Here is a 26134-nt window from a genome sequence, read left to right as displayed (position 1 = left end):
TAATTAGAAACCAAAACAAGTAGGTGTGGTTGAGGTGATTTTTGAAGCCTTTGAGAAAGCTCAGCTTAAAAGGACCACATTATATTCTTGTTCCCCAAGGTATCTTCTGGTTTCTTCACACGTTTTCTTTTTCCTGAGTGTGCTGTTTTGGATCTTTGCTATCCAAGACCATAACTAGGGAAGCCTAGAGAAGAGGAAAACGGAGACTTAATTGTGAGGATCTGGGTTTGCACACAGGCAGGTAAATGACTCCTTAAAAGTAAATTTCTGGCCCCCTCAGTTTAAGAAGGACATCAAGACACTTGAACATGTCCAGAGACAAAGGCAACGAGGCTGGGGAGAGGCCTTGAGCACAGCCCTATGAGGAGAGGCTGAGAGAGCTGGGATTGTTTAGTCTGGAGAAGAGGAGGCTCAGGGGAGACCTCAACCACCTGAAGGGTGGTTGTAGCCAGGAAGGGGTTTGGTCTCTTCTCCCAGGCAACCAGCACCAGAACAAGAGGACACAGTCTCAAGCTGTGCCAGGGGAAGTTTAGGCTGGAGGTGAGGAGGAAGTTCTTCACCGAGAGAGTCATTTGCCATTGGAATGTGCTGTCCAAGGAGGTGGTGGAGTCACCATCCCTGGAGGTGTTCAAGAGGGGATTGGACGTGGCACTTGGTGCCATGGTCTAGTCATGGGGTCTGTGGTGACAGGTTGGACTCGATGATCTTTGAGGTCTCTTCCAACCTTGGTGATTCTGTGATTCTGTGAAAATGGAAGATTAAAAACTGTGACAACGAGGTAGCCACTGTGTGGGTTCTTGGTGTGTTGCTATGGCAGGAGCATTTGCCAACCTGAAAAGTCAAGGAGAAGAGATGTTTGCAGTGATGCTTCCTCACTGATGGAGTTACCAGGAGCATCCCCTGACAGGAATGTACTTTACTGGTGCAAACTGAATGCTGCTATTCATTTACTCACCCTGTTCTGGCATAATCCCTGTTTCTCACTGCTGTAGCATGTACGGACACTTGCTGCAATCACAGAATCACAGAATGTTAGGGGTTGGAAGGGACCTCAAAAGATCATCCAGTCCAACCCCCTGCCAGAGCAGGATCACCTAGACCAGATCACACTGGAACACATCCAGGCATATCTTGAATATCTCCAGTGACTTCACAACCCCCTGGGCAGCCTGTTGCATTGTTCCATCACCCTCACAGTGAGAAAATCTTACCTCAGATTTCCATGGAACTTTCAATGTCTTAACTTCCACCATTGCCCCTTGTCCTGTCATTGGGCATCAGCCAGCAGAGCCTGGCTCCATCCTGTTGGCACTCACTCTGTACATCTTTATAAACATGAATGAGGTCACCTCTCAGTCTCCTCCTCTCCAAGCTAAAGAGCCCCAGCTCCCTCAGTCTCTCCGCATAAGGAAGATGTTCTACTCCCTTCATCATTTTTGTGGCTCTGTGCTGAACTCTTTCAGGCAGTTCCCTGAGGTCCTTCTTGAACTGAGGGGCCCATAACTGGACACAATATTCCAGATGTGGCCTCACCAGGGCAGAGTAGAGGAGAAGGAGGAGAACCTCTCTCGACCTACTAACCACATCCCTTCTAATACACCCTGGAACGGCATTGGCCTTCTTGGCCACAAGGGCACATTGCTGGCTCATGGTCTACCTTCAATCCACCAGGACCCCCAGGTCCTTTTCCCCTTCACTGCTCATCAAATCCAGTAGGAGAATTTCACTGATATGGGAAATCAATTGGCTAACTTTTAAGTTATTCAGGTACTCATTATTTTCTTGTTCTTCTCCATGTGTACCACTGTATCATATGTATCAAATACTGGGTGCTACCCATCCACCTACAACTCCCTTTTCAGCATCTGGTCACTACAAAGCTGCTATGTTTTTTTCTGAGTCACCTGCCCAACAGGCATTTACAGCATCTGTCAGCAGGCAGCACTGGCATTGATCACTTCAGGGCTGCACTTTGTTTCTCTTTTCCAAATGTTTAAACTTTTACTGAAAACCAGCCTGAAACAGATGCTCATGGAACACAAACTGCATCACTCTGGAAGGAGGTTGTGATTCCCCCTTAGGAACATGGGATGGTTCATGGTTTGGAACGAGACAGTGTTGGGTTGGTGATGAGGGATTGTCCAGCTTTGGGTCAGAATACTGCTAATTCTGTTCAGTGATTTGATTTTCCAGCTTAGTCTCTGCTCAGTGAGGGCACTTTCTGAAGTTCAGGGCAGGTTTGCATGGAGAGTGGCTGTTTCTAGCCTGCAGAAGAGGAGGCTCAGAGGAGACCTTATTGCTCTCTACAAATACCTGAAAGGAGGTTTTGGACAGATGGGGGTTGGTCTCTTCTCCCAGGCAACCAACACCAGAACTAGAGGACACAGGCTTAAGCTGTGGCAGGGGAAGTTTAGACTCGAGGTGAGGAGAAAGTTCTTCCCAGAAAGAGTAACTGGCCATTGGGATGTGCTGCCCAGGGAGGTGGTGGAGTCACCATCCCTGAAGATGTTAAAAAAAGGGACTGGATGTGGCACTTGGAGCCATGGTTTAGTTGTTAGGTGGTAGGTATTAGGTAATAGGTTGGACTTGATCTCTGAGGTCTTTTCCAACCTGGTCTTCTATGATTCTATGAGATGATGACCAACTACTGGCAAGGGTTGTGGTGCAAAGAGGCTCTTGCTTAGCCTCACTCCTGTGCAGACCAAGGGCCCTGCTCTATCCTGTTTGTCACACTGGGGTACCCAAAGTGAAAGGATCCTAATTAAAAAGATGGCACCTGTAGGGAGGTGTTGCCTTTAGTTTGTAATGAACTGGTTATAAATTCCAGCAGCGAGTTCGTTCCTCACAGACCACAGGCTTTAACCTCTTCTTCCCTGGCCGCATCTGCAGAGGTCTCTCTCCTGCCTTTGATCTCAATCTATGAGTTCCTGAATCCACTTCCAATTTGCCACTGAGTCCAGCCTGGGACCAGGGCGAGTTTGATATTGGTTTTGTGTATATATTTCACTGGTTTTCTTATTAACATTTTAATTAATGGTATTCTCTTTTCTTTTCTTTTTATTGCTGCGCTAGTTTTCTCTCTCCCGTATTCCCTTCCTCTTTCCACCCGGGGAGGCAGAGGGGTTCGTGCAGAGCCTCTGTCACGGAGGAGCTCTGGTCACGGAGGAGCCACTCCGGGCAGAAGGGCCCTGCCGCACTGCCGCTGGCTGGCGCCGAGCCCCCGCGCTGGTAACGGCTCCCGCGCGCCGGCAGCGCGGGCACGCGCCCCGCCCCCCAGGGAGGCGCCGAGCGACGGTCGGCAGCGCCGCGAGTTCCGCTTCCGGCGGCGCTCCGGGCAGTTCCGCTTCCGGCGGCCGCTGCGGAGGAGATGGTGGAGGAGGGAGGCGGCGGCGGCGCCATGAGTTTCCTCAAGCGGTTCCCGCCGCCGGCCGAGGGCGTTCGGCACCAGCAGCAGGACACGGAGGCGGTGCTGGGGGGGCGCTCCCTGGGCTCCGGAACGCTCTACGTCGCCGAGAGGTGAGGGGGGCGGGACCGGGAGGGTTAACGGCTCTCAGGACTCCCGTAAGCTTCGTCGTGCCCCGAGGCGCTAGGAGACCGTTGCTGTGAGGGGCTGCTTGGTGAGGGAGAGAATTTGGTGAGTCGTCTGTTCGATAGATAAGGAATTGGTTGGACCGTTGCATCCGGAGGATAGTGGTCAAGGGCTTGACGGTCCAGATGGAGTTAGGTGACAAGTGGTGTCCCTCAGGGATTCGTGCTGGGTCCAGGGTTGTTTAGTGTCTTCACTGATGACATAGTGGGCTCGAGTGCACCTTCAGCACGTTGGTCAAGGACTCCGAGCTGAGTGATGCGTTTGACGTGCTTCAGGTGTGAAAAATGTCATCAGCCGGGACGTGGGCAAGCCTGGGAAGTGGGCCCGCCTGAACCGCACGGGGTTCAACAAGGCCAGGTGCACCTGGGATGGGATAATCCTAGTATCCGTACAGGCTGGAGGCTAAAGGGATGGAGAGCAGCAGCCCTTTGCAGAAGAACTTGGGGCTACTGGTGAATGAAAAGCTGGACATTAGCAGTGTGCACTTACAGCCCAGAAGCCAGCCGTGTCCTGGGCTGCATCCAGAGAGTGCAGACAGCAGGTTGAGGAAGGGGATTCTGCTCTTCAGCGTCACTCTGTTGAGATCCCCCTGCAGTGCTGGGTCCAGCTCTCAAGTGCATAGCACAGGAGAGACATGGACCTGTTGGAGCAGGTTCAGAGGATGCCCCAAAAGTGATCAGAGGACTGGAATCCCTCTGCTGTGAGGACAGGCTGAGGGAGTTGGGGTTTTTCAGCCTGAGTAAGAGAAGGCTTTGGGGAGACCTTGTTGCAGCTTTTCAGTACTTCATGGGGACAGATGTTTTAGCAGAGTCTAGTGTGACAGGGCAAGGGCTGATGGTTTTAAACTAAAAGGGGAGACTTAGACTAGGTAGAAAGAAGGAAATTTTTTCCAGTGAGGGTGGTTGTCTGGAAAGGTGGTAGATTCCCCTTCCTTGGAAACATTCCAGGTAACGTTGGTTTGGGCTCTGAGCAACCTGATTCGTTGAAGATGTCCCTGCTCACTGCAGGGAGGTTGGACTCAATGACCATTAAGGACCTACACCTTCTAACCCAAATAACTCTTTCATTCTAAGAGACCTTGTGGCTTATTCTGTGTGGGCTGACTTGGAAGGCAAAGGGCTTCCCTGGGGACTGATGTAGACTGGACCGGGAGGGCTGCTTCTGTGTTAAGTTCTCTCCTGAGGAGCCCTCTCCTTTGAGGGGAGCAGACCTGCTTGAAAGGGGATGTGGGGAACGTGAATGAGGGTGGCCATTGTGGGAGTTCTCTAGAGAGGGAGTGAGAGGAGCCAGCCCTGTGGCGAGTTCCTGCTGTTGCTGCTCTCAATTGTGTTTTGAACAGCACAGCAAGGGAACCTGGCTGGCCAGCACCTCTCTTCTGTAGGAAGGGGAGTGGACAGGGCTGGGTGTTTTCTGCTGTTATTAACTGCTGTGATTCTGTGAAGTCCCTCGTGCTGCATTAATCACAAGGATATTTTATGTTCTTACTAGGCAGAATTTAGTTTGGTTATTCTGGAAGGTGTTATCTGTGCTCTTCCAAGTCTCCTTTAAATCCTCCCCAAGTTGTGCAGTTCCAGAAGACAGCTTGTTGACTAAGGCAACATCGTTTCTTTAACCATAGAAAAGTACTTTAAATACAATACATTTCTGCAGCAGGAGAGTGTTGTTTAGAACAGATACATGATCTAAAACACACTGAAAAAATCCATGTATATGCAAACATTTCATCTCAGCTACGAAGCGTTTGTAAACTGGCTGATAGTATTTGAGGGGCTTTTACCTCATCACAGAATGTTGGAGGTTGGAAGGGACCTCCAGAGGTCATTGAGTCCAACCCCCCTGCCAGAGCAGGATCACTTAGGGTAGTCTGCACAGGAATGGCATCCAGGTGGGTTTGGAAAGTCTCCAGAGGAGACTCCACAACCTCTCTGGGCAGCCTGCTCCAGTGCTCTGTTACCCTCACTGTAGAGAAGTTTCTTCTCATGTTGAGGTGAAACCTGTGCTCAAGTTTGTATCCATTGTTCCTTGTATTACTATTGAGCACCACTGAAAAGAGCCTGGCCCCCTCCACTTGACATCCACCCCTCAGATGTTGATAGACATTGATCAGATCCCCTCTCAGTCTTCTCCAGACCAAACAGCTCCAGGGCTCTCAGTTTCTCTTTATAGGGGAGATGCTCAAGTCCCCTAATCATCTTGAAGTCTCTCATCTGAACTTGTTAAGGATGTTGCTTTCCTGTTGAAGAGGAATCTGTGTGGAATTTGAGTCCCTGTTTAGTTTAGTTGTTTGGGTGCAGACGCGAGGGCTTCTGTTAGCGCCGCATCTGCTCTCAGCACCCATGACGTTGTGTTTCCTTCTCACCTGCTGTCAACAGATTTATTATTTTGTGCGAGGCACCTACAGGTCTGCCAGGTTCCTCCTGATGTGCTTTGAGTCTGTTGCAGAGCAAGCAGTCACTTGCTGGTGATGAATAGAAAATGCCAGTGTTTGCAGGAGGGCCCTGCCGTGGGAGAGCTGGGCGCCAGGCAGGACAATGTGGCTTTGGATCTGTGTACTGACTCTGCATCAACAGCTCTAAACATTGAGAACTGCCTGGCTGAGGCTAGGAAAGAAATTCCTCGCTCCCACTTCCTAACTATTGCTTTCAGCCTGATTTCCCAAGTCTTCTGTGACATTCTTGTTGGTTTTGTTCTTCCACAGAAACTCGGGGATGTTGAATTTTGCATGTGGTGGAGGTCTCCTTTTCTGCCCCTCAGTATTTCTGTTCCCTGCATGACCTCATCAATCACAGACACTCCGAACCAGCTTGAGTTTGATTTCACAGAATCACAGAACTGTCAGGGTTGGAAGGGATCTCAAAGATCATCCAGTTCCAAGCCCCCTGCCATGGCCAGGGCCACCTCATGCTAGATCAGGTTGCTCAGAGCCCCATCCAGCCTGGCCTTAAAAACCTCCAGAGATGAAGCTTCTACCACCTCCCTGGGCAGCCTGTTTCAGTGTCTCACCACCCTCATGGGGAAGAACTTCCTAACATCCAGTCTGGATCTACCCACTTCCAGTTTTGTTCCATTCCCCCTAGTCCTATCATTACCTGACACCCTAAAAAGTCCCTCCCCAGCTTTCCTTTAGCCCCCTTCAGATACTGGAAGGCCACAATAAGGTCTTCTCTGAGCCTTCTCTTCTCCAGACTGAGTAACAGCAACCCTTTCTAAGCTGCTAGAAGGACATTGATCTTACTGATGTGAAGGGGGCAGCAGCGCAGTGGTGACAACCTGTGGTGTAGTTAGGGATGAGTAGCAGTGGGGGAAGCAGAGGTTATAGCATTTGAGTTGTGAGGAGGGGAAGAACTGTGACGGGGCTCGGTTGGCTCTGCTGCCCACAGAACTGGTTGTGCTACTGCATACAGCATATGCCCTGACCTGGGCACTGGTGAGGCCACAGCTTGGACACTGGGCTCAGCTTTGGGCCCATCCTTCCAGAAGAACATTGAGGTGCTGCAGTGGGTCCAGGGGAGGGTGACAAAACTGGTGAAGGGAATAGAGCACCAGTCTTGTGAGGAGCAGCTGAGGGAGAAGGGGTTGTTTAGCCTGGGGGCCCAGTGGAGACCTTCTCACTCTACAACTACCTGAAAGGAGATTGCAGTGAGGTGGGGGGGTTGGTCTTTTCTCCCAGCTGACAAGGAATAGGATAAGAGGAAATGGTCTCAAGTTGCACTAGGGGAGGTTTAGGTTGGACAGGAGGAACAGTTTCTTCACCAAAAGGCTTGTCAAGCCCTGGAACAGGCTGCCCGGGGAGTTGGTGGAGTTACCATCCCTGGAGGTATTTAAAAGATGTATAGATGTGCTGAGGGACATGGTTTAGCAGTAGACTTCATAGTATTAGGTAAATAGTTAGATTTGATGCTCTTGAAGATCTTTCAGCCTAGATCATTATGATTCTGTACCCACATCAGATCTGTAATCCTCCAGAAGTTACAACAGTGACTTTCATTTCAGTGTTCTCTTTATCTTAAATCCCCTCAGAACGTTTAATAGGTGTAGTTATAAATCACACTCTGGAACCTCTGTAGTTGCTTTTGGGAGTGATACCTGCAGGAGGGAGAAAATGAAGAGGGAGGGAAGTTCAGACTGTTAGAGGTTGGAAGGGACCTCCAGAGATCATCGAGTTCAACCCCCTGCCACAGCAGGATCACTTAGGGTAGTCTGCACAGGAATGGCATCCAGGTGGGTTTGGAAAGTCTCCAGAGGAGACTCCACAACCTCTCTGGGCAGCCTGCTCCAGTGCTCTGTTACCCTCACTGTAGAGAAGTTTCTTCTCATGTTGAGGTGAAACCTGTGCTCAAGTTTGTATCCATTGTTCCTTGTATTACTATTGAGCACCACTGAAAAGAGCCTGGCCCCCTTCACTTGACACCCACCCCTCAGATATTGATAGACATTGATCAGATCCCCTCTCAGTCTTCTCTTCTCCAGACCAAACAGCCCCAGGGCTCTCCGTTTCCCTTTATAGGGGAGATGCTCAAGTCCCCTAATCATCCTTGTGGCTCTCTGTTGGACTCTCTCCAGCAGATCCCTATCTTTCTTGAACTGGGGAGCCCAATACTGGACACAGTATTGCAGCTGTGGTCTCAGGGGGAGAAGGAGAAGAACCTCCCTAGACCTGCAGGGCACACTTTTCTTGCTGCACCCCGGGATACCACTGGCCCTCAAGTTTCATAGTTTCATAGTTTCATTCAGGGTTGGAAGGGACCACACGGATCATCTAGTTCCAACCCCCCTGCCATGGGCAGGGACACCCCACACTAGACCAGGCTGGACAGAGCCTCATCCAGCCTGCTCTTAAACACCTCCAGGGACGGGGCCTTGACCACCTCCCTGGACAACCCATTCCAGGGCTTCACCACTCCCATGGTGAAGAACCTCCTCCTCACATCTAGCCTGAAGTTGAAGATTTAGTGCAAATGTAGTAAAGCTGGAATGTGTTTAGGGTTCTTTAAGAAAAGGCTTCTTTTACCTCAGCCATCAATTAATGCAAGGAGCTGTTAGGGCAGGTCCAGGGCTGTGTATTGCTTGAGTGTGGGGCAAGTGCCTTGTTGCTTTGTTTTCCTGCAGGTGTGTGTCAGGTAGCTTGGATTCCTCTCCTTATAACTTCTTGGTTTTTCTCTTCCTTGTTAGTCGCCTGACGTGGCTGGAGAACTCTGGAGTTGGCTTCTCCTTGGATTACCCAACCATAAGCCTCCATGCAGTCTCCAGGGACCTCAGTGCCTACCCCTGGGAGCATTTGTACGTCATGGTCAATGCCAAATTTGAAGGTATGCCTGGAGTGTTGCTTAGTTTTCCCGCACAGTCTTGTGCAGCGCTGTTTCTTCTACAAAAGTAATCAGTTTTGTGTGTAAAAATGATGCTCTTCATTCATGTAATAGGTGGCATATTTGTTTCCCTGAAGGATGTTTTATTTGAGAGGCTTTGCCCTTGTTTAGAGTTTCTGTGCTGGTTTGCTCCCAGCATGTTTACATACAGCTGGAGCTGCTGAGAATCAGCTTTCTGCTCTCTTATCACACATTTTATACAGTTGAGCTCCTCTGTGGTCTCCCTGCTTGGGTGTCATCCTTGCTTCATTGAATCACAGAGTGGCTGGAGAGCTGCCAAACAGAGAGGGAGCTGGGGGTGCTGATTGACAGCTGCCTAAACAAGAGCCAGCAGTGTGCCCAGGCGGCCAAGAAGGCCAATGGCATCCTGGCCTGCATTAGGAATAATGTGGCCAGCAGGAGCAGGGAAGTCATTGTGCCCCTGTACTCTGCACTGGTTAGGCCACACCTTGAGTCCTGTGTCCTGTTCTGGGCCCCTCAGTTTAAGAAGGACATTGAGACACTTGAACGTGTCCAGAGAAGGGCAACAAGGCTGGGGAGAGGCCTTGAGCACAGCTCTGTGAGGAGAGGCTGAGGGAGCTGGGGTTGTTTAGCCTGGAGAAGAGGAGGCTCAGGGGAGACCTCATTGCCCTCTATAACTACCTGAAGGGGGGTTGTAGCCAGGAAGGGGTTGGTCTCTTCTCTCTAGCAACCAGCACCAGAACAAGAGGACACAGTCTCAAGCTGTGCCAGGGGAAGTTTAGGCTGGAGGTGAGGAGAAAGTTCTTCACCGAGAGAGTCATTCGTCATTGGAATGTGCTGCCCAGGGAGGTGGTGGAGTCACCATCCCTGGAGGTGTTCAAGAGGGGATTGGACGTGGCACTTGGTGCCATGGTCTAGTCATGAGGTCTGTGGTGCCAGGTTGGAGTTGATGATCTTTGAGGTCTCTTCCAACCTTGGTGATAGTGTGATACTGTGAATTTATGTTAATGTTGCTGCCCTCCTTAGGCTTTATGAATTCCTGCTTGTTTCTCAGCAGCCTGGAAGCTTTCATTCATTTCCTCCCACAACTTGCTTAAAAAGCCCTCACAACAGCTCCTGTTCCCAGGCTCAATGGATCTTTGTAGATTTCCCACACCACCAACCTTTTGGCCATTCTTGCTTTGACCTGGAGAAGGCAAATTTTCTCTTCCGTTGTTCTTGGGAAGTTTTCTATCTTTTTGATGTGTTGATATTTTTCCCCCTTAATTCTGGCAGTGTGTCATAAACTATCATCTCACTTGGAGAGTGACAGGTGTAAGGTCTACACAGAATCAACCAGGTTGGAAAAGACCTCAGAGATCATCAAGTCCAACCTATTACCTAATACCTGACACCTCCCGATGGCTAAACCAAGGCTTCAAGTGCCACATCCAATCCTTTTTTGAATGGTGACTCCACCACCTCCCTGGGCAGCACATCCCAATGGCCAATTACTCTTTCTGGGAAGAACTTTCTCCTCACCTCCAGCATAAACTTCCCCTGGTGCAGCTTGAGACTGTGTCCTCTTGTTCTGGTGCTGGTTGCCTGGGAGAAGAGACCAACCCCCACCTGGCTACAACCTCCTTTCAGGTAGTTGTAGAGAGCAATAAGGTCTCCCCTGAGCCTCCTCCCGGCAAGATCTTTCTTCTTCGTGCCCACTAGTCATTGAAGTTAGAGGTTGAAATCTGGCATTTAATTTTCTTTAAACTGTAGAATCATGGAGTTGTTATGGGTCAAAGGGATCTTTAAGATCATCAAGTCCAACCAGTAACCCTGCACTACCAGGTCACCACTAATGCATGGCCCTCAGCATCACATCTACATGGCTATTCAATCCCTCTGGGGATGGTGACACACCCTCTTCCCTGGGCAGCCTGTTCCAGGCTTTGACAACCCTTTTGGGGAAAATTTTTTTCCTAATATCCAACCTAAACCTCCCCTGGCACAATTGAGGCCATGTCCTCTTATTCTGTCGCTTGCGACCTGGGAGAAGAGACCAACCCCCACCTCACTACAACCTCCTGTTAGGGGGTTGCAGAGGGTTGTAGGCAGTGCTAAGGTCTAGATGCTATATTAAAGATCTGTACACTCAAAGCACTCCCAGACTGAGGAAGCAGAGGCATTTTTAAGCTATTAATACTCTTCATTACTTCCTTCTCTCATGTTGCTGATGTTCTCTGACAGTCTCTATAAGAGGACATGGACATACAGGGTCACAGGATGTTAGGGGTTGGACAAGACCACCGGAGATTGAGTCCAACCCCCCTGCCAGAGCAGGACCATAGAATCTAGTGCAGGTCACACAGGAACACATCCAGACAGGTCTTGACAGTCTCCAGAGAAGGAGACACCGCAGTCTCTCTGGGCAGCCTGTTCCAGTCCAGTGCTCCATGACCCTCACAGTGAAGAAGTTCCTCCTCATGTTGAGGTGGAACCTCCTGTGCTGTAGTTTATATCCATTGCCCCTTGTCCTGTCACAGGGTGCACTGAGCAGAGCCTGTCCCCTTCCTCTTGACAACTAGCCCTCAGATGTTTATAAACATTGATTAAATCCCCTCTTAGCCTTCTCTTCTCCAGACTAAACAGCCCCAGGGCTCTCAGCCTCTCCTCATAAGGCAGTGCTCCAGTCCCTCAGTCATCCTTGTAGCCCTCCGTTGGACTCTCTCAAGTAGATCCCTGTCCCTATTCAACTGGGATGCCCAGAATTGGATGCAATATTCCAGGAGGTCTCACCAGGACAGAGAAGAGGGGGAGGAGAACCTCCCTCTATACACCTCTTGGGTTTTCCTCATTTTCCTTTAATTCTGTTTGAGTTAAATTGAGCCTGGGCTGAAGATATCTTAGGATAGATTTAAAAAAACAATCTTAGCATTGTTTTGTTTGGAAAAGACCTCCAAGATTGTTTTGTTTCCAGCTTTTCATTCATTCTGCTAATGTTTGAAAATATTCATCAATCTCCTGTGATAGTTCTTGATCCCCTCGAGTCCTGTGTCCAGTTCTGGTCCCCTCAGTTTAGGAAAGATGTTGACTTGCTGGAATGTGTCCAGAGAAGGGCAACAAAGCTGGGGAGGGGTTTGGAGCACAGCCCTGTGAGGAGAGGCTGAGGGAGCTGGAGTTGCTTAGCCTGGAGAAGAGGAGGCTCAGGGGAGACCTTATTGCTCTCTACAACTACCTGAAGGGAGGTTGTAGCCAGGTGGGGGTTGGTCTCTTCTCCCAGGCAACCAGCACCAGAGCAAGTTGCACCAGGGGAAATTTAGACTGGATGTTAGGAAAAAGTCCTTCTTAGAAAGAGAGATTGGCCATTGGAATGGGCTGCCCAGGGAGGTGGTGGAGTCGCCATCAGTGGAGGTGTTTAGGAAGAGACTGGATGGGGTGCTTGGTACCATGGTTTAGTTGATTAGATAGTGTTGGATGATAGTTTGGACTGGATGATCTCAAAGCTCTCTTCCAACCTGGTTAATTCTATTCTAGTCTGTTCTTACCTGTAAATCCGTAACAGGCTGACTTTTGTCTTGATTTTTTCTTTGCTATTTTTGGTTTTGATTGTGTTTGGTTTTTTTTGTGATTGTGTTTTAAATGTATGAACTCTGGCTCCTGTAAATCTTCTGCAGCAAGTAGACTCCTCTAGTTTTCAAGCTGACCCCTGTTCTGCAATTTGAATTGCTGAGCAGTGTTAAACCCAACCCTCTCCACTTCTTTAGCTGCAGGAGTAATAGAATCAATCATTTAGGCTGGAAACGACCTTTAAGATCGTCAAGTCCAAGTCTTCATTCTTAGCTGGGCAGGGTACATTTAGTTCTTCCTCTGGAAGCTTTTGTCATGCTCTCTGTGGGTATGTGCCTGCTCCTCAGCCCTTTTGTCAGAAAAAAGGCAATCAGAGGTTGGCTGCATTGAAAACGGAGCTGGGCTTAGCAGTAGCAAGCTGTGCCCCGTGGGGGTCTCTTGGAAAGGAATTGGGTAGCTGCCTTGGACACTTCATTTTTGGGGGCTGCTGGCTGGCAGCTTCTTGGCTTCTTCATATTCTTAGTGATGCCAGTTTTGCACGTGGAAAAAGCCACTCTCAGTGGAACAGCCTTAACTGTATTCCTCTTTTTTTCAGTAGATGCACTTTTGAGGCTGTCAGTGCAGTGTCCTCAGCCACAAAGTGAATGACTCTCCCTGCACTTTATGCTTCCGGCATCTTGCTGGCTGGTGAGGAGTGTCAGACATCAAGCAGATCTGTAACTACCACAGTCCTCTGGGAGATGCTGCGGTGGAAGCACGTTGATTTTGTGACAGTAGTGCAGAGGATCTATAAAAGTCCTGTGATTGACAAAAATCCATTTGCAGCGTCATGCAAGCAAATGAAAACAGCTGACCTGGGGGGTTTCTGAGCACAGTTGATTTTAGTTAGAGTCAGGCAGTTTTCCTGAGGTACATGGATGCATTTGCTGCAGAAATCTAAAGCCCTAAAATTATTAATAGAGAAGTTTTTGTGTGTGTTGCAAGTGTTGAGGTGCTGTGTGAGAGGACCTTGAGTGTCCATAATGTGGATAGGAGTGGACTGGTTTGCTCTCTTCTCAGGTTGTGTTTCTGAAAGAATAAACAAATGTGGCTTTTTTGGACACAGTCATAGAATCAGTTAGGCTGGGCAAGACCTCTAAGGTTGAGTCCAGCCATTAACACAATACTGCCAAGTCTGCTGCTGAGCCATGTCCTTCAGCACCACAACTACACATCCTTTTCAATCCCTTCAGGGATGGGGACTCTCCCTCTTCCCTGGGCAGCCTGATGCAGGGCTCAAACAATCCTTTTGGGAAAGGAATTTTTCTTCATGCCCAATCTAAACCTCCCCTGGTGCAGCTTAAGGCCTTTTCCTCCTGTTGTGTTCCTTGTTACTTGAAAAGAGAGCAACTCCCACCTGGCTCCAACCTCTTTTCAGGTATAGAGTCCGAAGGTCTTCCCTGAGCCTCCTTTTCTCCAGGCTGAACAACCCCAGTTCCACCAGCTGCTCTTGACAAGGCTTGTTCTCCAGGCCTTTTATCAGCTTTGTTGCCCTCAAACATAAAACTATCTATAAAAGAAACACATTTCTTGTAAATCTTGTGATTTCCTGAAGGAGAGGAGACAAAAGAGGCTTCCATGGCTGAAGGGGAGGAGGAAGAGGAGGAGGACAGCGATGACGACGCAGAACCAATCGCGGAATTCAGATTCGTACCCAGCGACAAATCAGCCTGTAAGTGAAAAGGGAACCTGTGCTTCAGCTTCAAGTTCTGGCTGGCTGTGGAAGCCCCTGTTGCAGGCATGTAAATGCCTGCATCTTTTGGTGTCCTTCTCCAATTACTTCATTTTGGTGTGCTGAAAAGAGCAATGCAAATAGATTTAAGTTGCTTGAAGATGGAATATTTCGAGCAGCTGCTTCTCAAGGAAAATTCCAGTGCTGTAAAATAGAGACTTTTAAGTATCAACACCTGACAGAGAGATGATCTTCCCTACCATTAGCAGAGAACTTTATGGGCAACATCTTTTTAATTACAAACCCAGTGATACTTGAGTCACTCATAACTTCTTTAGGAATGTCCAGACACTACTGCTGGAAGGCAGTTGTATCCCAGAGCTTCCACTAGGATCCAGGTGTTAAGAATCTTAAGTATTAGATGCTGCAAGGAGTCACAGAGTCACAGAAAGTTAGGGGTTGGAAGGGGCCTCTCATTAAGTCCAACACCCCTGTCAAAGCAGGGTCACCTAGGGCAGGCTGCACAGGAACACATTCCAGGTGAGTTTTGAAAGACTTCAGAGGAGACTCCACAACCTCTCTGGGCAGCATGTTCCAGTTCTCTGTCACTCTCACCATGAAGAAGTGTCTCCTCACATTGAGGTGGAACCTTCTGTGTTCCACCTTGTACCTGTTGTTCTTCTCTTATCACTGCAGTGGGTAACCACAGACTAAATTGTCCAGAGAGAAACCTTTATGAGATAGTTGAAAAGTCCTGTTTAAATGGATGAAGCACTAGGCTGGCTATAGGAATCTTGGTTTGTTTCTTGCATGGTTGTTGGCTGGACAATGCTTTTAAGTATGAATTCAGTGGTGGTTTCAGTAAAGGAATACTCTCAATCTTTCTGATCACTCAGTGCAGGATTTCTTGCCTGTTATGGGGTGTTGGTTGAGAAATGAGTGAGAAATGAATGCCACGTCCCCACATTTCTTGAACACCTCCAGGGATGGTGACTCTCTGGGCAACCTATTCCAATTTGTGTTCCTGCAGTGGAAGCCATGTTTTCAGCCATGTGTGAATGTCAGACTCTGCACCCAGACCCCGATGATGAAGACTCAGACAATGACTACGAAGGGGAAGAGTACGATGTTGAGGCCCACGGTTCGTACCAGTCAGTTCTAAAATGGATACACACAATCACATAATGGTGGGGGTGGGGAGGGACCTCTGGGGCTCATCTAGTCCAACCCCCCTGCTAAAGCAGCTACCCCTAGAGCAGGTTGCACAGAATCATGTCTAGGTGGGTCTTGAATGTCTTTGTAGAAGGAAATTCCACAACCTCTTTGGGAATCACAGAAACGTTCAGGCTGGAAAAGACCCTCAGGATCACGAAGTCCAACCATTAACCCTGCTCTGCAAGGTTCACCCCTAAACCATAGCCCCAAGCACCACATCCAAACAACCTTTAAACACATCCAGGGTTGATGTGTCGACCACCTCCCTGCCCAGCACTTTCCAATGCCTGACCACTCTTCCTGTGAAGAAGTGTTTCCTACTGTCCAGTCTAAACCTACCCGGTTACAGCTTGAGGCCATTCCCTCTTGTTCTGTCACTAATTGCCTGTGACCAGCACCAGCCTTATGCAGCATCTTTTCAGGTAGTTATAGACAGTAATGAGGTCTCCCCTCAGCCTTCTCTTTTTCAAGCTTCAACAGCCTCAGCTTCTCCAGTCACTGGGCAGCCTAGGCCACAGCTCTGGCATCCTTATGTTCAGGTGGAACTTTCTGTGTCCCAGTTTGTGCCCATTGCCCCTTGTCCTGTTACTGGGCACCTCAGAAAAAGAATGTGGCCCTAATATACAGTCAGCTCAGTCAGTGGAGCATGAGACTCTTAATCTCAGGGTTGGGGGTTCAAGCCTGCAGTGGGCAGGCAGCAGTGTCCTTTCAGGTTGGACTTGATGATCTTTAAGGTCTCTTCCAACCTTGGTGATACTGTGAATATCTTGACCCCAAATCTTTAGATATTGAGAAGATCCCCTCTCGGTCTTCTCATCTCCAGGCTTAAACAGCCTTAGGTCTCTCAGCCTTTCCTCCTCAGAGAGATGCTCAAGTTCCCTCAGCATCTTTGTAGCCCTCCACTGGACTCTTTCCAGTAATTCCCCCTCTCCCTTGAATTAAGGAGCCCCAAACTAGTCACTGGAGCAACCTGGAACTTCTCCAGTGGGATTTGCCATAAGAATGGTTTGATCTGTTTAGAAGTTTCTTGTTTATTACTTTTCTGGACAATGCATTCTTTGTGCCAGAGGCACAGTATAAAACCTCAGAAATTGGCAGAAAATTGGTAGTTTAGCTGTCAGAAATCATTGGAATTCAGCAAAACCATTCTCAAAAAAACCCCAAAACTACAGATACCAACCTCCCAAAAACACAGACACCAACCAGCCTTCCCTATTGTCAGTGGATCTGCTAGCAGAAGATCAGTGTTCAGGCTGTGGTGTGTCAGTTCACTTCCCTGGGTCTATTCTGTAGCTGATGTAAGCAGTTTTTTAATCTCAAATCAGTTTATCTAAGAATAATGTCTATCTGGAACACCTCTGCTATGAGGATAGGCTGAGGGAATTGGGGTTGTTTAGCCTAGAAAAGAGGAAACTCCAGGGGGACCTTAGAGTTGCCTTCCAGTACCTGAAGGGATCCCACAGGAAGGCTGGAGAGGGACTTTTCATAAGGGTGTCTAGCAATAGGACAAGGGGGAATGGTTTTAAGCTGGGTGAGAGTAGGTTTAGACTGGATCTTAGGAAGAAGTTCTTCAGTATGGGGTTGGTAAGACTCTGGAACAGGTTGCCCAGGGAGGTTGTGGATGCCTCCTCCCTGGGGCTGTTCAAAGCCAGATGGGGTGAGACCTTGAGCAGCTGAGCGTAGTTGAGAGGCATCTCTGCCTGTGGCAGGGAGGTTGAAATAGTTAATCTTTAAGGTCCCTTCCAACCTAAGTCATTCTGTGATGCCTGTTCCTCTGTCTCTGTTTGCTGAAAGCTCCTAAGCTTTGTTCTGGTGAGCATAAATTCCTTTTTGCAGAGCTGGAGCAGGGTGACATCCCAAGCTTTTACACATACGAGGAAGGCTTGTCGCACTTAACTGCAGAAGGTCAGGCCACTCTGGAGAGACTGGAAGGCATGCTGGCCCAGTCTGTCAGCAGTCAGTACAACATGGCTGGAGTCAGGACAGAAGACTCCATCAGAGAGTTTGAAGGTAAGAAATGTTTTTCTGTATTAAAAACTAGACGAAAGCAGTGCTTCCTCCCATCCAGCTAACTCATGAACACCAGGACTGAGCAAGGATCATGCTGTGGGTGATACCTCACTGCACTGTGGGCATCAGCAGCAACCTTACCTTTCTTCACAGCCAGGGATTCTGGCCCTACAGGCTGCTTGTTGCTTGCCAGGGATTGAGGGCTGCTGTGATAAAAAATGAGGATCACTGCCTCGGGGGTTCTTAGAATCATAAAAGGAACCTTGAAAGATCATTGAGTCTAACCCCCCTGCCAGAACAGAATCACCTAGAGCAGGTCACACAGGAATGCATCCAGGTGGGTTTTGAGTATCTCCAGAGAAGGAGACTCCACACCCCTCCTGGGCAGCCCCTTCCAGGGCTCTGTTGCTCTCACAGTGACAAAATTTCTTATGTTCATGTGGAACCTCCTCTGCTCCAGCTTGCACCTTTGTCCTGTCATTGGACATCATTGAGCAGAGCCTGACTCCATCCCTGCAACACTGCCCTTCAAATCTTTATAAACATGAATGAAGTCACCTCTCATTCTCCTCCAAGCTACAGAGCCCCAGCCCCCTCAGTCTCTCCTCATAAGGAAGATGTTCCACTGCCTTCAGCATCTTTGTGACTCTGCGCTGGATTCTTTCAAGTAGTTCCCTGAGGCTCTTCTTGAACTGAGGGGCCCAGAAGTGGACACAATATCCCAGATGTCGCCTCACTAGGACAGAGTAGAGGGGGAGGAGAACCTCTCTCAACCTACTAACCACACACTTTCTAATACACCCCAGGATACCATTGGCCTTCTTGGCCACAAGGGCACACTGGTGGTTCGTGGTCATCCTTCTGCTCACCATTGCTCCTAGACCCCTTTTCCCTTGTTGCGTTTCATTCAATTTCTCCCCACCCAACTCTCCAAGCTGTCCAGGTCTCACTGAATGGCAGCACAGCCTTCAGGTTTTGTTGGGGAAAAATACCCTAATCTCTCAAATTTTGCCTTTTCTGTGTGTTGGTTTTGCTGGAGCAATATATTAACTGGGAGAGAAGGGAAGCAGTTCCTCCCTACATGTGTGTTCAGTCCCTCCAGGGATGGCAACTCTACCAGCTCCCTGGACAGCCTGTTCCATGGCTTGACAACCCTTTTGGGAAAGAGATTGTTCCTCATGTCCAACCTGAACCTCCTGTGGTGCAACCTGAGGCCATTTCCTCTTGTCCTGTTGCTTCATTCTAGGGAGAGAAACTGACCCCCACCTCACTGCAGCCTCCTTTCAGGAAGTTACAGAGAGGGAGAAGGTTTCCCCTGAGATGCTGCGGATGGTTTGGATTTCTCTCAGCTTGCCTAGAATCATCCATAGAATAAGAACTAATCCATCCTCATCCACATGGACAATTTTTCAATCTGTTTGCTTTGACAGTTGTTGGCAGCCTCTCTTTAATGCATGTTTGTAACTTAAAGATAACTGTAGGTGTTGTAGGGTAGATTTAGCCTGAATAATAGAAAGAAATTCTTTACAGTGAGGCTGGTATGACACTGGAACAGGATGCCCAAGTAGGTTGTGGATGCCCCCTCCCTGGAGGTGTTCAGGGCCAGGTTGGATGAGGCCTTGAGCAACCTGGGCTAGTGGAAGGTGTCCCTGTACATGGCAGTGGGGTTGGAACTGGATGATAGACTAGACTAGACTAGACCAGACCAGGTTGGAAGAGACCTTCAAGATCATCATGTCCAACCTGTCATCCAACACCACCCAACCAACTAACCCATGCAACCAAGCACCCTGTCAAGTCTCCTTCTGAACACCTCCAGTGATGGTGACTCCACCACCTCCCCAGACAGCCCATTCCAATGGGCAATCACTCTCTCTGTGTAAAACTTCCTCCTAACCTCCAGCCTGAACCTCCCCTGGCGCAGCCTGAGACTGTATCCTCTTGTTCTGGTACTGGCTGCCTGGGAGAAGAGACCAACCTCTGCCTGATCCTTGAGGTCCCTTCCAATCCCAACCATTGTATGATTCTATGATACTCAGGGTTCAGCAGTGCCCTTCAGCTGAAAGTTTTGACAGTTTCTGACCCCAAATTCTGAAAATGGAGATAAATGGATCAGCCAGAATGTCATGTCTCTGGAAGCCATCTTCATCCATTTTATTTGCCTCCATAATTTTATTTGCTGTGGTGCTGCCTCCTGGCTTGCTGCAATTATTGATGTCCCCTGGGCTTGGTCAGTTTTCAGAGAGATGTTGTTTTCTAACATCACAGCACAGAGTCATTGTTTGTGTTTTCAGCGTGACTGCTGAGAGATGTTTCAGAATAGGATTCAACCCCTTTCTGTTAGAGCCTTGTAGTGGGTTGAGAGAGAAGGCCTAGCTTTCCCTCCCCCACAAAGAGGAAAAAACCCCACAGCTAACTCGGCTTGAGAAGCAAAAGGGATGCTATGTTTACAAGCAGTGTGAAAATGCAGGTTGTATATATACACAATATATACAGTATTTACAATTTATGTACAGAAATATACAGCAAGGGAAAAAAGAATACAGGAACGAAATTCCCTCCTCCAGACAGAGAAGCGTTCCTCCCACTGTACACCCTCTCTCTCCCCCTACCTCCCTTTTTTCCCAAAAAGGGTTAAAGAGAGAAAAAGGCAGTTATTAAGGAACAATGGTTTTAGTAGGCCTCATGTGAATTAATAATAATAAAAAACCAGGTTGGAAGAGACCTTCAAGATCATCGCGTCCAACCCATCAACCAATCCAACCCACCTAAACAACTAACCCATGGCACCAAGCACCCCATCAAGTCTCCTGAACACCTCCAATGATGGTGACTCCACCACCTCCAATGTAGGATTAGTGCTTATTTTATCCAGGGTCGCTCTGGCTAGGTGCCCAGAAGCAGGCAAGCTGGAAAAGGGAGAGGGAAAGGAACGAACTGAGAAAAAATTCCAGCTGCACTAAAACTTAAATCTGCGTTCTACCAATCTACCAATGAAATTTCTTTAGACCTGTCTTTGTTTACAAAACATTCAGCCAGAGTGTCCCAGCACTGTCCCTTTCTTCAAGGCACAGCCTCAAACGGTCGCAAGCCTAATTAAAGCCATTAATGGGGATAATTTGTTACACCAGAACTTCATTTGAAAAATGAACTGGTTCATATCTGGTATTTAGGTCTCTTAATGAGACAGGGTGAGATGGGGGTGTAGGTGACCAAACCCCCTGGATGTGTTCCTGTGCCACCTAATCTAGGTGTACCTGTGTTAGCAGGGAGGATTGGACTAGATGATCTCCAGAGGTCCTTTCCAACCCCTACTATGCTGTGATCATGTCTTAAGTGATCAACTGATGGAGCTGGTAGAACCCACACCCTTGAGCACATTGACGTTTCCCTTCAGCCGCTCTCAGTTCAGGGAAGGAGTTTTCTGCTCTGACTGACTCTTGTCAGCAGAGGGCACTCCCTCTCTTTCCTGGGATAGCAGAGAATCGTTGAATTGTTTTGGTTGGAAAAGGCAGAGCTAAGATCCTTGAGTTCAACCGTCAGCCTAACACCACCATGCCCTCTAAACCATGTCCCAAAGCGCTATGTCCACAGGTTTCTTGAACACCTCCAGGGATGGTGACTCCAGCAGCTCCCTGGGCAGCCTATTCCAATGCCTGACCACTCTTTCAGTGAAAGAAATTTTTTCTAATCTCCAACCTAAACCTTCCCTGGCACAATTTCAGACCATTTCCTCTTGTTGTATTACCTGACACTAGGGAGAAGAGACCAATCCCCCACCTTATTCCAACCTCCTTTCAGGGAGCTGTAGAGATCAATGAGGTCTCCCATCAGCCTCCTCTTCTCCAGACTAAAGCCCAGATTCCTCAGCCATTCCTCATAAGACTTGTTCACATCATCCACTCCTGAGCCTTATGTAGTTTCCTCTTTTTCAGATGGGATGGAGGTGGACATAGCACCAGTAGTTGCCGGGCAGTTTGAAGACGCCGAAGTGGATCACTGAGGAGGCTGCTGTAAGTGCTTCTGTCTCCCCACACCAACACTTTTCAGTCCTGCAGAGCCTTCTGTAACTTGTGTAAATGCACTTCATCACAGATCTCCTACAGGAAATGTCTTGTGGTATCAGGGTGATGGTGATTTAGAGAAGTTTTCTGTAGTGATGACAAAGGTGGGAAGATGTTCAGTGATCTGTCTGAAATTGCCTGTTGGTGTGAGCTGTCATGTTGTGTGGGTAACCCAGAAGGCAGGGCAGCCCTTTGGTAAATTAAGAACTGTCTGATCTCAGAGGCTCTCAGATGCTGATACATGAATGTGGGAAGTTACTCTCCTCAGTATCCATTATTTTGCCCTTAGCCTGCAAGGTTTCCCAGGCCTCTCAAGGGGGCAGAACATGTCACAGCACTGCGCTTCCCTCTCCTTTGCTGTAAGCAGAGCAGGAATGGTTCCTGGTAAAGTCATGGAACAATCTTGATGGGGTTGTTGTCACAATTGCCTGACTTGTAAACAACACCCTGCTCAGGGCATTGTACAAGTGTGCCCTCTTGCTTGCCCACCCTGTACTGCTTTTCTCCCTTTGGTAGCTTTACAGGATGTGCCAGTGCTTCCTGGGAGAGGAGGAGCAGCTTCTTCTGGGGCTGCGTTTGAGGAGAGGCACAGGCACAATGGGTGTTGTGATTCCACCCCTGCTTCAATGCTGGTCCCTGCTGCATGGCTTGCCCCTGCTCTGGTGCTGGTGGCTTGTCCTGGTTTTTTTGCCTCTCTGAGAAGCAAAACCACCAGCTCTCACCTCAGACTGAGCACCACAACTGTCCCTCTGAAATGCCAGAAAAAAGAGTTGTGGGGCAGACAGGCAAAAACTTGGGGGAGAAAATAGGTAAAGGTGCACAGGGGGAAAGAGCCACAACTAAGGAGGCAAGAATGGAAATGTCAATGGAAATGACATGTCAGAAATGTCAGAAGTTGTTCAGGGATGCCAGTGTCACAGAGAAGCAGAAGGGCTGCTGTGCAGGGGTGATGCACACCTGCTTTCCCCTCCTGTTTCTTACTTTCCTGTGTTGCTGTTGGTGCTTCTGCAGTTCTGAAAGCCTCTGAGCAGCCCTCTGTTCACTGACCTCAACCACTGCCACTGGGCCTGAGTTAGTATTTCTTGTTTAGTGTAAGGACTTGAACTTTTCTTCAGTTGTATTTCTCACTGTGGCAAAGACTTTTCAGATTAGAGAGAAGGTTTTCCAGTAAAAATTGAAATACTGTTGCTGTGTGTTTGAAGCATTATGTCATCTGATAAAGAACACCTTTTAAAACTAAGGAAAACTCTTCACCTGTAATTAAAGAGCCTTTTAGCATAGAACCATGGGATTGTTCTGGCTGGGAAAGACCTTTAGGATCATCAAGTTCAACCATTTTCTAACTTTGGCAAGTCTGCTGCTTGGTTCAGATGATTCCACCTCCAATGCTTACTGTCATAGTTTATATTTGAGCAGGATTAAGAAGAGTTAGTGGCTGGTGGCAGATCTCAAAGGAGTTTGAAAGTGCTGGTGGAAACTACTCTAAGTAGTTTTGGTTAGTTAAGTCCTTCCTGCTGCTGACTCACCTGCATCCAGGTCTGGAGTCCTCAATAAAGGAAGGATGTGGACCTGATGGAACAGGTCCAGAGGAGGGCCACAAAAATGATCAGGGAATTGGAACAGCTCTGCTCTGAGGACAGGCTGAGGGAGCTGGGGGTGTTCAGCCTGGAGAAGAGGAGGCTCTAGGAACACCTAATAGCAGCCTTCCAGCACCTGAAGGAGGCCTACAAGAATGGAGAGAGACTGTTTACAAAGGCCTGCAGTGACAGGACGAGGGGCAATGGCTTAAAAGTAGAGAAGAGCAGATTTAGATTGGATGCTAGGAACAACTAGCATGTTGTTCAACAGTGTAGCACAGCTATGCTTCTTTAGCATGAGGGTAGTGGAACACTGGAAGAGGTTGCCCAGGGAGGAGTTTGGGACTTCATCCCTGGAGATATTCAAGGTGAGGCTCAACAGTCCCTGCTGACTGCAGAGGGGCTTGGATTAGATGACCTTCAGAGGTCCCTTCCAACCCAGACCATTCTGGGGTTCTATGACTCTGTGCCTTCCACAGCATGGCAAATGACTGTGGAGATGAATGCTGCCAGAGGTGACTGGATAGGGAGTTCTCAGAGCTGAGGAACTGGTCCTTGTTGGGGCAGATCAAGTAATCTGCACATGCAGTGTCAAGTGTGGCAGCGCTGTCACTCTAGGTAGCAGTTGTGGAGATGTGGGTGTGCTGGCTCTTTTTCAAGTAACCAGCAGCCTGAGTGTGGTGATGTCATTGCAGAAGGTTCAACTCCCTAGGATTTAAGGCAGCAACAAAGAGCTGCACATGGAGTCTTCTGCTCTGGGGACTTTCAAAACTCACCTGGATGCATTCCTGTGCAGACTACCCTAAGTGATCCTGCTTTGGCAGGGAGGTTGGACTGGATGATCTCTGATGTACTGTGATACTGTGCCAGGTGACAAGAACAGCTCTTGCAGCTCTGTGCCAGTCACCTCGCTAACAAGTTTGAGCAGGAGGGTGGCTTGGTTCCACACAGAAAATAGGGAGCAGGCTCTGATCTTCTTAGTACTCTGAAGCAGCTCAGCCCTTCTGAACTGCCAGAATGATCTACAGGAGCATCTTGTTGGTGCTCCTTGAGGGAGCACCATGCTGCTCTGCCTCTGAAGCGCAGCCTGCCGGGCCACTCATGTTGCATGTTACTGCTCATTACCCAAATGAGATGTGACAGTTGCTCGCTGAAGCTCCTGCAAGACTTGCTGGCAGCTGATAGGGGACATTCCCACTGGTCTTGTAATGAGGGGTGGTTTGTCTGTGGCATCATGAGGTTGCAGTAATTGTTTTGAAGCAACTGGTGTCTCTGTCTGTCTTCTGGGACACAGGCATGCAACTGCGTGAGTGCAGTGCTGTCCTTGACTGACCCTAGTTCAGAACTGCTGCCCTTCTGGAAAGCAGGGGGGTTTGCTATGAAGTGCTGTCCTCTGTGACTGCAAGAAGCCACTCTGGAAGGGTGAAAATAAAATACAGGAAGAACTTGCCAGGAAAGCTAATGTAGGAAAAATGGGGTGTTATTGAACAGCATATTAAAGGTCAGGCAGTAAGTGAGCTGGAAATTCCTCATCTGGAAGCAATGGAAGTAAAAAGCTCAGGAATATTAGTTTACATGTAACTGAGTTACTGAATTGATAGAATGAGATAGATGCTTTCCTAGCAGGTGTTGAACATGCTGCTTTTGTGTAGAGAAGAGAGCAGGTGTCATTGCCAGGGTGAAGAGGACCAGTGGGTGTCCCCTTGGGTTAGCCTGTGCAGAACTGTTTACAACTAAGAATGAGCTCAAACTGGAGTAAATGAAGGAGTAAGGCCAGTGGAATGTGCTGCCCAGGGAGGTGGTGGAGTCACCATCCCTGGGGGTGTTCAAAAAAAGATTGGATGTGGCACTTGGAGCCATGGTTTACTTGTCAGGTGGTGTGAGATATTAGGTAATAGGTTGGACTTGCTGATCTCTGAGGTCTTTTCCCACCTGGTTGATTCTGTGATTGACTGCTGAGTTTTGATTTGAATGCCCATTTAGTTAAACTTGGTGCCTTGTGTCTTTCAGGTTCCTCCCGTGGCACTTGCAGGATCAGCTGTAAAACAGAAGGCGTTGCGGTGACGCTCGGGAGTTAGCTTTCCTTTTAATGACCTAAGCTTAGCCATCTAGGTCTGTAAATGCTTTTCTAGGTGTTCAAACACGGGGTTTGGCATTTGTGACCACTATGAGGTTATTGAAAACAGCGAAACAAACCACAAAGCAGTAAAACCTCTTGCATCTAACACTTGAATGGGCCTAATCGGCGGGGGGGGGGGCGTTTCAAAGAAGCCTTTGTAGGAGTTCTAGGACTGCAGAGATAAAAGTGGAAGCAGAACAGAATTTTAGATTGTCCTGGAATTTTCCATATTTTTTAATAGCTGTTCATTTGAGCTGTGGAGCAGAAAGGCCACAGAAATGTTACAAAGTCTGACTAAAAGGAAAATGAGGTCTGTCAAGGATTAAAAGCAAAGCTCAATTTACTGCCCCTCAAGTTTCAGTGCTGTACTTTTCTGTCCCTCTGAGAGCAGAGATTGGGTGGTGAGGAGGTGGAGTGCAGCCTGGAAAGTCCTGAACCAGAACTGTCTGTGTCTTTGTATTAAATGTTAACAACATTGTTAAATAAACTAAGATTTTTTTGTATCTCACGACCAGCTCTGTGTTGCAGTTCTCAGTCCTTTACCTCCAGCAGCTGGTGACTTTGAGCTGATGTCCCTCAAATTTCAGCCCTCTCTGCTGTGGCCAAAAGAAGTCCATTGAAGCTGTTTTCATCATTTACCTGGATAGCAGGGCAGCACCTTTGCAGGATGCAGCTGTAAGGTAGAATTACTCTGACACTTCCTGCACTTAGGAGCCCAGCTTTAGAGTCCCAGCAGATCCCTCCTGCTGGAGCTCTTACTGGTTACCTCTCTGTTGGGGGGTGGTGTTTGCCATGGGACAACAGTGCCAAATCCAAGGATTTTTAACTCACTCTGACTGCAAGTCTGGCACTAAACTTTTTCCACTTCCCTTTGATTTGAAGTTGCTTTGTGAATTTTTTTAAAGGATTCCCTGTGTCCAGTTTTGGACTCCCCAGTTCAAAAAAGACAGGGATCTGATGGAGAGAGTCCAGTGGAGAG

General features: G+C 48.4%; 1 protein-coding gene across 1 annotated transcript; it reads left to right on the top strand.

The window, feature by feature from the left end:
• Positions 1-3340: 3340 nt before the first annotated feature.
• CLNS1A (chloride nucleotide-sensitive channel 1A) lies at positions 3341-25663 on the top strand. Its single transcript, XM_068139778.1, has 7 exons — positions 3341-3516; positions 8762-8898; positions 14054-14170; positions 15201-15311; positions 17222-17395; positions 21331-21408; positions 25047-25663. The coding sequence occupies exons 1-6, from the start codon at positions 3368-3370 to the stop codon at positions 21396-21398; spliced, it is 756 nt and encodes a 251-aa protein (XP_067995879.1). The 5' UTR covers positions 3341-3367; the 3' UTR covers positions 21399-21408; positions 25047-25663.
• Positions 25664-26134: the final 471 nt, after the last annotated feature.

This window comes from Melanerpes formicivorus, unplaced genomic scaffold, assembly GCF_026170545.1.
Source record: "Melanerpes formicivorus ecotype bairdi unplaced genomic scaffold, bMelFor1.0.p_v2 SCAF_1, whole genome shotgun sequence".
Classification (NCBI taxonomy): Eukaryota; Metazoa; Chordata; class Aves; order Piciformes; family Picidae; genus Melanerpes; species Melanerpes formicivorus.
This window is presented reverse-complemented; position numbering and strand designations above follow the sequence as displayed.